This window comes from Ranitomeya imitator, chromosome 2 (assembly GCF_032444005.1).
Source record: "Ranitomeya imitator isolate aRanImi1 chromosome 2, aRanImi1.pri, whole genome shotgun sequence".
Classification (NCBI taxonomy): domain Eukaryota; kingdom Metazoa; phylum Chordata; class Amphibia; order Anura; family Dendrobatidae; genus Ranitomeya; species Ranitomeya imitator.
Window position 1 is genome coordinate 261,621,770 of NC_091283.1, and position 12,459 is coordinate 261,634,228.

The 12,459-nt window shown below is 42.4% G+C and overlaps 1 protein-coding gene across 1 annotated transcript; it reads right to left on the reverse strand.

The window, feature by feature from the left end:
* Window positions 1–5,084: 5,084 nt before the first annotated feature.
* LOC138666374 (oocyte zinc finger protein XlCOF6-like) lies at window positions 5,085–6,349 on the reverse strand. Its single transcript, XM_069754602.1, has 3 exons — window positions 6,223–6,349; window positions 5,467–6,150; window positions 5,085–5,089 (listed from the first exon to the last, which is right to left on the reverse strand). Exons 1-3 carry the CDS (start codon window positions 6,347–6,349, stop codon window positions 5,085–5,087), a joined length of 816 nt encoding a protein of 271 aa, XP_069610703.1.
* Between the last annotated feature and the right edge of the window lie 6,110 nt (window positions 6,350–12,459).

Consider the following 12,459-nt stretch of genomic DNA (forward strand, 5'->3'; position numbering starts at 1 on the left):
CGTTTGGGCGCATGGGAGAGCTCGGAAGGGAAGGAGCACTGCTTTACTTTTTCAATGCAGAATTAGCTGGAATTGAGATCGGAAGCCATGTCGCGTTTGGAGAGCCCCTGATGTGCCTAAACAGTGGAAACCCCCCCCCCCAATTCTAACTGAAACCCTAACCCAAACACACGCCTAACCTTAATCCCAACCCTAACCACACCCCAAACCACACTCCTAACCCGAACATGTCGTAGCCCTAATCCCATCCATATCCCTAACCCCAACACACCCCTAACTCCAACACACCCCTAACCCTAATCCCAACCATAACCCTATCCACACCCCTCACCCTAATCCCAACCCTAATTCCAACCATAAATGTAATCCAAACCCTAACTTTAGCCCCAACCCTAACTTTAGCCCCAACCCTAATGGGAAAATGGAAATAAATACATTTTTTAAAATTGTATTATTTTTCCCTAACTAAGGGGGTGATGAAGGGGGTTTGATTTACTTTTATAGCTTTTTTTTAAAGTTTTTTATGATTGGCTGCTGTCACACACTAAAAGACGCTTTTTATTGCAAAAAATAGTTTTTGCGTCTCCACATTCTGAGAGCTATAATTTTTCCATATTTTGGTCCACAGAGTCATGTGAGGTCTTGTTTTTTGCGTGACGAGTTGACGTTTTTATTGGTAACATTTTCGGGCACGTGACATTTTTTGATTGCTTTTTATTCCGATTTTTGTGAGGCAGAATGACCAAAAACCAGCTATTCATGACTTTCTTTGGGGGGCCATTATACTGTTTCACGTTTGGTAAAATTGATAAAACAGTTTTATTCTTCGGGTCAGTACGATTACAGCGATACCTCATTTATATTTTTTATGTTTTGGCGCTCTTATACGATAAAAACTATTTTATATAAAAAATAATTGTTTTTGCATCGCTTTATTCTGAGGGCTATAACTTTATTTTTTCGCTGATGAAGCTGTATGGCGGCTCGTTTTCTGCGGGACAAGATGACGTTTTCAGCGGTACCATAGTTATTTATATCTGTCTTTTTGTTCGCGTGTTATTCCACTTTTTGTTCGGCGGTATGATAAAGCGTTTTTTCCCTCTTTTTTTTACGGTGTTCACTGAAGGGGTTAACTAGTGGGACAGTTTTATAGGTCAGGTCGTTATGGACATGGCGATACTAAATGTGTGTACTTTTATTGTTTTTTTATTTAGATAAAGAAATGTATTTATTGGAACAATCCTTTTTTTTCTTTATTTAGGAATTTGTTTTTTTTTTTTACATATGTAAATGTTATCATTTTTACTTTGCAATATTGCCCCAGGAGGGGACATCATATTATAGTGTCAGATCGCTGATCTGACACTTTGCAGTGCACTGTGTCAGATAAGCGATCTGACAGGCAGTGCAGGGAGGCTTCCCGGCGCCTTCCCTGAGCAGGCGCTTGAAAGCCACCTCCCTGCAGGACCCCCGCAGCCATTTTGGATCCGGGGCCTGAAGGGAGGAGACACTCAGAGCAACGGGATCACATCGTGTTGCTCCGAGGGTCTCAGGGAAGCACGCAGGGAGCCCCCTCCCTGCGCGATGCTTTACTATGCTGCCGGAACGCTGTGATCATGCTTGATCGCAGTGTTCCATTGGTTAATGTGCCAGAAGCGGTCCGTGTAATAACCAGTTGACACCCGGTGGCGATCGGCCGCGCTCCCCCTGTGAGCGCGGCCGATTGCCTATGATGTACTATCCCATCCCTGGGAATTAAGTCCCAGGTCACCTTGACGGGTTAGTACGTCATATGAGATAAAGGGGTTAAGATACAATGCTGTATGTCTTCACAATGCCAAAAGTGAAAAAAAGTTTTTGATATTAAATAAAAGTTCAAATAGCCCCCTTTCGCCCCATTCACAATAAAATAAAAAAAATATGAAACATACACATTTGGTATTGCTGCATTCAGAATTGCTTGATCTATCAAAATAAGAAAATAATTAACCTGATCGCTAAACAGAGTAACAAGAAAAAGTCAAAACGCCAGAATTACATTTTTTTGGTCGCTGCAACATTGCATTAAAATGCATTAACGGGCGATGAAAAGATCGTATCTGCACCAAAATGGCATCATTAAAAATGTCAGCTCGGCACCCAAAAAATAAGCCTTCACCCAACCCAAGATCATGAAAAATGGAGATGCTACGGGTATTGGAAAATGGCGCAATACTTTCATACTTTACCTAATAAAGAGGAGTTATTAGTACTGATAAATGTTTTGGGTTGTGTATTTTCTGTTGGTATTTGGTTTATCCTATAAAACTCCCATATAATATTCTCACCTTGAACGCGCGCTGAGCATCATATTTTTGTACAATTTTTCAATAACATATATAGGTTCTCCCCGTCTGAGTTAGTTTTGAAGGTCAACAAAATAAGATTTTCCTGTAATTCATTTCTCACCCTCTAGGTATAATAATGACTTTTCCCTGTGTGGGAGTTTTGATGTTTAAAAAGGTTGACAACTAGTTGGACAAGCCCTTCTCATTCCTCATGTTTGGTCCTGCTAAAATAAAAATCCTCATATAAACCTCCCATGGTGGCGCCGTTTCACTGGTGTTGGCGCTTGCGTTCTTGGGGCTCTTCTGGGGTTTTTATGTCATGTGATCCCTGTGCCCAATCAGCGCTGACGTCACTGTCCCCACCTTCGGACTAATCAACCATCATGAGGCCGTCAGAGAGCAGCCGCGGCCCTGGCTTCATGTTCATGTTCAATACATCCGAAGGAAGGAGCAGTAAAGCTGCCGCTGATCGGGTGCAGGGCTCGTGTGATGTAACAACCTCACATAAGCCCCGGGACAGTGAGTCTCGACACCGATGAAGTGGAGCCGGCCGCCAGCGGAGCATGAGTGTTTTTATTTTAATGATGCCAAACATGAGAAATCAGTTCACTGCAAAAAAAAAAAGATATATACTGTATATACCGTATTTTTTGGATTATAAAATGCACCTAGGTTTTAGAGTAGGACATTAGGAAAAGAAATTGAAACAACAAATGTGGTCAATTCTGTACTTAATATCCCCTATCCTGGTATGCATGTTCCCCTCATCCCTACCCTGGTATGCATGGATCCCTCATCCCTATCCTGGCAGGAATGATTGCCCTCATCCCTATACTGGCCATGGCCACATCCTTATCCTGGTGTGCAGGGCCACATCCTTATCCTGGTATGATTGGCCCTATCCCTATTCTGGTATGATTGGCCCCCATCCCGGTCGTCTTATGCATGGCCCAATCCTTATAATTGGCCCCCTCCCCCATCCTGATCTGCATGGCCCCATCGGAAAACATTAAAAAAACAACATTACACTTACCTACCCGGCACACCATCCCAGCATCCTGCTCCGGTGCCAGCAGATGCTTTATGCTTGTAAGCAGCACATGGCAGGGACGTCACAAGCAGAGCACAGCTGCCGGAGTATTTATTGCTCTTCAGTAGTGCGCAGTGTCAGCCACCGGATTCCTGCTGCTGCCGGCGGTCACGTGTGCCGCTACTTAAGAGAAATGAAAATTCATTGGATTCATTCATCAGGAGACTATTTAATATTGAACTATATTCAAGCGGGACTAGACAAAGAAAACCCTAAAATCATGTATCAAGTTATCCGAAACAGTCAGAAAACCAGCCACATATTGGCAGACCCCAGACTTCACACTATATATAGTGTCAGGAATAGATAGTATGTGAAAATACCGTATATACTGCTCAGCGACACTTAAATTTCAGAGATAATCTCCACATTCATACTAAATAATGGCACAGATCTTCCAGACATTATGGTTGCACACATCCCCAGTCTTTATAACGATATTGCACTCATTCCTTGACAGACCGCAGCATGGCCATTAGTTAGAAGCTGCTATTGATCTTTAGAGCAGGTAAGTTTTCCCTGAGTGGTAGATATTGGGGGTCTGAAAACTGATTTTAGTCTAGGACAATTTGTCTGCACTACTAATTAACAGCTGTTACAATACCAAACTAGGGCAGTCCCTATAGGAGAAAAACAAGAATTATACTGTATTGTCACATACTATCTATTCCTGACACTGTGAGTGGCTTATAAACTTACGAAGTATATAGTTTGAGGTCTGGGATCTGCCAATATGTGGCTGATTTTCTGACTGTTTCGGATAACATGATACCCGATTTTAGTTTCGTCTAGTCTCGCTTGAATATAGGTCAATATTAAATAGTCTCCTGATGAGTCGCCTTTGGTGAGGACGATGAAACCCGTAGAAATGAAAGGCTTGGAGAGTGAGTGTGTATACGTCACCTCACCCTATATAATGAAATGTGGGGTACATGTTTTTTCTATTAGTCACCTACTGACTAAAGGTACCGTCACACTGAACGATATCGCTAGCGATCCGTGACGTTGCAGCGTCCTGGCTAGCGATATCGTTCAGTTTGACACGCAGCAGCGATCAGGATCCTGCTGTGATGTTGCTGGTCTCTGCAGAAAGTCCAGCACTTTATTTCGTCGCTGGACTCCCTGCAGACATCGCTGAATCGGCGTTTGTGACGCCAATTCAGTGATGTCTTCACTGGTAACCAGGGTAAACATTGGGTTACTAAGCGCAGGGACGCGCTTAGTAACCCGATGTTTACCCTGGTTACCATCATAAAAGTAAAAAAAAACAAACACTACATACTTACCTTCAGCTGTCTGTCCCGGCGCTGTGCTTTCCTGCACTGGCTGTGAGCGCCGGCCAGCCGGAAAGCAGAGCGGTGACGTCACCGCTCTGCTTTCCGGCCGCTATGCTCACAGTCAGTGCAGAGAAGCACAGCGCCGGAGGACAGACAGCTGAAGGTAAGTATGTAGTGTTTGTTTTTTTACTTTTACGATGGTAACCAGGGTAAACATCGGGTTACTAAGCGCGGCCCTGCGCTTAGTAACCCGATGTTTACCCTGGTTACCGGCATCGTTGGTCGCTGGAGAGCTGTCTGTGTGACAGCTCTCCAGCGACCAAACAGCGATGCTGCAGCGATTGACATCGCTGTCGGTATCGCTGCAGCGTCGCTGAGTGTGAAGGTACCTTAACCTTCAGGGGGTAAATAATGGGTTTAGTTTTAATTTGGAATTAACAAAGTTTAGTTTTATCCTTTTGTCAGCAAACATGAGGAATGACAAGAGACAACCCATTTAAGAAGATTCAATTTTGGTTAAAACTATTCCAACATTATGAACATAAAAAAGGCTTCTCTTCTATGTGACGTCTCTGATGTTTATTAACAGTTGATTTCCAAGTAAAATATTTCCCACATTAAGAAAATGAAAAAGGCTTCTCTGTGTGACTGCACTGATGTCTAACAAGAAGCGCTTTCCTTTTAAAACATTTCCCACATTCTTAACAGGAAAAAGGCTTCTCCCCTGTGTGAGTTCTCTGGTGACCAACCAAATATGATTTCTGGTTAAAACATTTCCCACATTCTGAACAGGAAAAAGGCTTCTCCCCTGAGTGGGTTCTTTGGTGTCTAACAAGACTCTCTTTGACGGTAAAACATTTCCCACATTCTGAACAGGAAAAAGGCTTAACTCCTGTGTGAGTCTTATGGTGATAAACTAAAGCTGTTTTCAGGGTAAAACATTTCCCACATTCTGAACATGAAAAAGGCTTCTCCCCTGAGTGCTTTCTTTGGTGTCTAACAAGACTCTCTTTGACGGTAAAACATTTCCCACATTCTGAACAGGAAAAAGGCTTATCTCCTGTGTGAGTCCTATGGTGATTAACTAAAGCTGTTTTCTGGGTAAAACATTTCCCACATTCTGAACAGGAAAAAGGCTTATCTCCTGTGTGAGTCCTATGGTGATAAACTAAAGCTGTTTTCTGGGTAAAATATTTCCCACATTCTGAACATGAAAAAGGCTTCTTCCCTGTGTGAGTTCCATGGTGCTTAATCAAAGCTGTTTTCTGGTTAAAACATTTCCCACTTTCTGAACAGGAAAAAGGCTTATCTCCTGTGTGGGTTCTTTGGTGTCTAACAAGATTTTGTTTGAGGGTAAAACATTTCCCACATTCTGAACAGGAAAAAAGCTTCTTCCCTGTGTGAGTTCCACGGTGATTAATCAAAGCTGATTTCTGGTTAAAACATTTCCCACATGCTGAACAGGAAAAAAGCTTCCCTCCTGTGTGGGTTCTATGGTGATTAACCAAATCTGATTTCTGGTTAAAACATTTTCCACATTCTGAACATGAAAATGACTTCTTTGCTTTAGGAGCAGTTTGTCTTTCAATGCTTATGTTGTGACTTTGATTTTCCTTAGTAGTCAGTAATGAATCAGAAGATGGGACCTGTTTCATAGGATCAGATGACAGATCTTTGCTGTGAATGGATGATGATATATCTGGAGTAATGGCATTCACTTCAGTTGTATCTTGTAGGATCTCAAGACCATCAGATTTAAAAATTGAAGATGTCAGCAGTCCCTCTGATCTCCTGGCACTGTCATCTAAGATAAAAAAACAATGATTATTTTCTACAAACTTTTAGAATTTTCTAGAACATTCTCTGACTGTTCAATAGTAGTCATACAAGTATAAAAGTACAGATGACTCGAACCAACATTTCAGTTTATGTTATTGCTGAGTAAGAGAATAACAAATTGTAGATAAAGAGCAATTTCTTTTTTTAGATGGAATCAAGAGGTTGATTGCACCCAGCAGATGCATTTTGCTATGTGTGTGGACAATTTATAAAGACAAGAGAGAGAAAGTATTCCATGAAAGCACGTCGTATGATATGCGAGGCCTACAAGGCATATTTCAGCATGCCTGTAGGGCATCAAGACAAGTCCTGGGTACCTCATTTCACATGCGAATATTGGAAGAAAACTCTTGAAGGTAAGGTGAACAATTGCAGCTCATTTAGATGGCAGTGCTTTATTTTTGTAGAATTTCAATGATTTAGATCTAGTACAGTTTAAGGAGTTGCAATTGACAACATTTTCACATATGTCAATGCACTATAGTAAAATATGTATTAAGTAATGTGTAAAATTTAATGCCTTTAAATTTATATGATTAATTATATCTGCTATGCTACAGGTTGGTACAGGGGATAAAAGAGAGCCACGAAGTTTGCTAACCCGCAAATTTGGCGGCAACCGACCGACCACTCAAGCAATTGCTACTTCTGCATGGTGGATCCTGCCAAACGGCGCACAGGCAAGAATGCACCTCAAATTGTTTGTCCAGACATTCTTTCTTCCATTGCCCCAGTACCACACAGCCACGAGATGACTGTTCCAACTCCCCCAGAGAGGGATCAACCATCTTCAGGAAAAAGCAGCAAGTCGGACAGTGGAGGAAGGTATTAGAGATCAAGATTACGTTTTCACAGATGCGGTTGAGGAGAGAAGGCCATACTTTCCTAACTAGAAAGATGTCAACAATCTAATCAGAGACCTTCGTCTTACCAAGTCCAATGCTGAGCTTCTGACATCCAGGCTCAAGCAGTGGAACTTGTTGGGTGAAAATGTGCAAGCCACAGATCAAAGAAAGCGTCACCAAATATTTTCCAACTTCTGTTGAGAAGATGGGTTGTGCTTCTGCAACAATGTGGCCGGTCGTTTTGAGGCTATAGGTATCACCTGTAACCCGAGTGAATGGCACCTATTCATAGACAGTTCAAACCGCAGCCTCAAAGCCGTGCTGCTTCACAACGGAAACTACCTGTCTCTCTCTATGGCTCACTCTTTGTATCTCAAAAAGGACTACACCAGTGTCAAGATGTTGCGGAGAGCCTTGAAGTATAATGACTATGGATGGGAGGTCATTGGAGACTTCAAAATGGTGTCATTCCTGATGGGCCTTCCAGGCGGTTTCACAAAATTTCCTTTGTCTCTGGGACGGTTGTGACACTAAGGCACATTATCACAGAAAGGACTGGCCACAGCAGACCGAGCTCTCTGTGGGGAAGAGTAAAGGCCCCTTCACATTTAGCGACGCTGCAGCGATACCGACAACGATCCGGATCGCTGCAGCGTCGCTGTTTGGTCGCTGGAGAGCTGTCACACAGACCGCTCTCCAGCGACCAACGATGCCGGTAACCAGGGTAAACATCGGGTAACTAAGCGCAGGGCCGCGCTTAGTAACCCGATGTTTACCCTGGTTACCATGCTAAAAGTAAAAAAAAACAAACACTACATACTTACCTACAGCCGTCTGTCCTCCAGCGCTGCGCTCTGCTTCTCTGCTCTCCTCCTGTACTGTCTGGGAGCCGGAAAGCAGAGCGGTGACGTCACCGCTCTGCTTTCCGGCTCATAGCCAGTACAGGAGGAGTGCAGAGCACAGCGCTGGAGGACAGACAGCGGTAGGTAAGTATGTAGTGTTTGTTTTTTTTTACTTTTAGCATGGTAACCAGGGTAAACATCGGGTTACTAAGCGCGGCCCTGCGCTTAGTTACCCGATGTTTACCCTGGTTACCAGTGAAGACATCGCTGGATCGGTGTCACACACGCCGATCCAGCGATGTCTTCAGGGAGTCCAGCGACGAAATAAAGTTCTGGACTTTATTCAGCGACCAACGATCTCCCAGCAGGGGCCTGATCGTTGGTCGCTGTCACACATAACGATTTCATTAACGATATCGTTGCTACGTCACAAATAGCAACGATATCGTTAACAATATCGTTATGTGTGAAGGTACCTTAACGTCAAGTGGGAGCCGCTGATAGAACCTCTGAAGGTGCTGATGCCACCATTGCATATCAAGATAGGCCTCATAAAGCAATTTGTCATGGCTCTTAACAAGGAGTCAGAAGCTTTCAAGTACCTCTAAGGTCTCTTTCCAAAGCTGTCGGAGGCAAAGGTCAAGGCTGTTATCTTTGTCGAACAGCAAATCAAGAAGATCATAGAATGTGACGAGTTCGGCAAGCTGCTGAACAGAATGGAGAAAATGGCTTGGAACAGTTTCATTACAGTGGATCATGGCTTCCGGGAAATCAAAAGGCTGAAAACTATGTGCAGTTGGTTCAGACGCTCAAAGAATTATGCCATAATGGGATGCAGAATGTCTCTCCAAGTGCATATCCTTGATGCTCATCTTGACAAGTTCAAGGAGAACAAGAGAACTCTGAGGAGCAAGGCGAGCGCTATCATCAAGATATATTGGACTTTAAACTTCATTACCAAGGACAGTATACCGAAAACATGACAGGGAACGACATTTGGGGGCTTGTTCAGGAAAGTGATTTGCAGTATACTTGCAAATCTAGAACACCTACAGTACAGACCAAAAGTTTGGACACACCTCATTTAAAGATTTTTTTGTATTTTCATCACTATGAAAATTGTAAATTCACACTGAAGGAAACAAAACTATGAATTAACACATGTGGAATTATATACTAAACAAAAAAGTGTGAAACAACTGAAAATGTCATATTCTAGGTTCTTCAAAGTAGCCACCTTTTACTTTGATGACTTCTTTGCACACTCTTGGAATTCTCTTGATGAGCTTCACAGAGATGCTTAGCACTTGTTGGCCCTTTTGCCTTCACTCTGTGGTCCAGCTCACCCCAAACCATCTCGATTGGGTTCAGGTCTGGTGATTGTGGAGGCCAGGTCATCTGGCGTAGCACCCCATCACTCTTCCTCTTGGTCAAATAGCCCTTACACAGCCTGGAGGTGTGTTTGGGGTCATTGTCCTGTTGAAAAATAAATGATGGTCCAACTAAACACAAACCGGATGGAATAGCATGCCGCTGCAAGATGCTGTAGTAGCCATTCAGGTTCAGTATGCCTTTAATTTTGAATAAATCCCCAACAGTGTGACCAGCAAAGCACCCCCATACCATCACACCTCCTCCTTCATGCTTCACGGTGGGAACCAGGCATGTAGAGTCCATCCGTTCACCTTTTCTGCGTCGCACAAAGACATGGTGGTTGGAACCAAAGATCTCAAATTTGGACTCATCAGACCAAAGCACAGATTTCCACTGGTCTAATGTCCATTCCTTGTGTTCTTTAGCCCAAGCAAGTCTCTTCTGCTTGTTGCCTGTCCTTAGCAGTGGTTTCCTAGCAGCTATTTTACCATGAAGGCCTGCTGCACAAAGTCTCCTCTTAACAGTTGTTGTAGAGATGTCTGCTACTAAAACTCTGTGTGGCATTGACCTGGTCTCTAATCTGAGCTGCTGTTAACCTGCGATTTCTGAGGCTGGTGACTCGGATAAACTTATCCTCAGAAGCAGAGGTGACTCTTGGTCTTCCTTTCCTGGGGTGGTCCTTATGTGAGCCAGTTTTTTTGCAGTGCTTAATGGTTTTTGCAACTGCAAAGTGGGGACACTTTCAAAGTTTTCCCAATTTTTTGGACTGACTGACCTTCATGTCCTAAAGAAATGATGGCCACTCGTTTTTCTTTACTTAAGTGCTTTATTCTTGCAATAATACAAATTCTAATAGTCTATTCAGTAGGACTATCAGCTGTGTAGCCACCAGACTTCTGCACAACACAACTGATGGTCTCAACCCCATTTATAAGGCAATAAATCCCACTTATTAAACCTGACAGGTTTCACACATGTGAAGAGAAAACCATTCCTGGTGACTACCTCTTGAAGGTCATCAAGAGAATGCCAAGAGTGTGCAAAGCAGTAATCAAAGCAAAAGGTGGCTACTTTGAAGAACCTAGAATATAAGACATATTTTCAGTTGTTTCACACTTTTTCGTTAAGCATATAATTCCACCTGCCTTCAGTGTGAATTTACAATTTTCATAGTCATGGAAATACAGAAAAATCTTTAAATGAGAAAGTGTGTCCAAACTTTTGGTCTGTACTGTACTCATTTCTGAACCTTTGAGAGATTTTTGACTGTCTTTGTCAATATACAATGCAAGTGTTTTTTTTTTATCAGACCGCATGAAAGAAAATATAATAATTTCCTTTTTTGTCAAAATAAATACAAAATTTTTCTGGGTTGTGATCATAAAATCAAAGTTTCTGTTGAATGTAGTCATTTTTCCATAGTCTTTAAACATAAGCAATTGAAATATTTCACTTGGAAGCCAGGAACAAAAATTGTGTTACATGGTGTTATTTACCAAACCAATGACTGTTTTGTCCCCACTCAGGTCCATCATCTGTCAATGGAAAAACAGAGGTTTCCACACTATTAGTGGCTCAAAGGCTGTTGAAAAGTAACAGAGTTTCTATAAACCAATCCAGCAAAATCCGCTCTCACTTCTGAGTCTGGCAGTGTGCTCAAACAACATTTAGGATCCCTGTATTTAGCAATATTATAGTGAGAAGAATCCACTTAATTTACAGAGTGTGTCTCCTGGAGCACAATCTGGGCACTATGTGCTGGGTAATAAAATGGCAAATGTGTAATTTTCACTCTCCAACATCCACTGCGTGTTAATTTCCAGAAAGTGGCTGTGGAGTCAAAATATAAATTCCTCCTATACACGTGGTCTAAACTGTTGGTTCCCCTCGTTTAATGACAGAAAAACCCACAATGGTCACAGCAATAACTTGAATCTGACAAAAGTAATAAATAAAAAATCTATGAAAATGAACAAATGAAACTCAGACATTGCTTTTCAGCCATGCCTCCACAGAATTAAAAAAAAATAAAACTCATGAAATCGGCCCGGACAGAATTGATGGTACCCTTAACGTAATATTTTGTTGCACAACCTTTTGAGGCAATCACTGCAAACGATTCCTGTAACTGTCAATGAGACTTCTGCACCTCTCGACAGGTATTTTGGCCGCTCCTCAAGAGCAAACTACTCCAGTTGTCTCGTGTCTGAAGGTTGCCTTGTCCAGATGGCATGTTTCAGCTCTTTCCAAAGATGCTCAATAGGATTTAGGTCAGGGCTCATAGAAGACCACTTCAGAATAGTCCAATGTTTCCTCTTAGCCATTCTTAGGTGTTTTTAGCTGTGCTGTGTGTTTTGGGTTATTATCCTTTTGCAAGACCCATGACCTGCGCCTGAGACCAAGCTTTCTGACACTGGGCAGCACATTTCTCTCTAGAAACCCTTGATCGTCTTGAGATTTCATTGTACACTGCACAGATTGTAGACACCCTGTGCCAGATGCAACAAAGCAGCCCCAGAACATGACAGAGCCTCCGCCTTGTTTCACAGTAGGGACAGTGTTCTTTTCTTGATATGCTTCATTTTTCCGTCTCTGAACATAGAGCTGATGTGCCTTGCCAAAAAGTTCAATTTTTGTCTCATCTGTCCATAAGACATTCTCCCAGAAGTTTTGTGGCTTGTCAATATGTAGTTTAGCAAATTCCAGTCTGGCTTTATGATTTTTTTTAAACAATGGTGTCCTCCATGGTCGTATCTCATGAAGTCCACTTTGGGTCATACAATGACAGATGGTGCGATCTGACACTGATGTTCCTTGAGCTTGAAGTTCACCTTTAATCTGTTTTGAAGTTTTTCAGGGCTCTTT

What these genes read in the sequence shown, in the direction of transcription:
- LOC138666374 (XM_069754602.1), bottom strand. Translation starts at nt 6,349, where the DNA reads ATGAAACAGGTCCCATCTTCTGATTCATTACTGACTACTAAGGAAAAT. An exon ending in ATGTTCAGAATGTGGAAAAT is followed by an intron (nt 6,151 to 6,222) that starts GTTTTAACCAGA and finishes TTTCCTGTTCAG; the next exon opens with CATGTGGGAAATGTTTTAAC.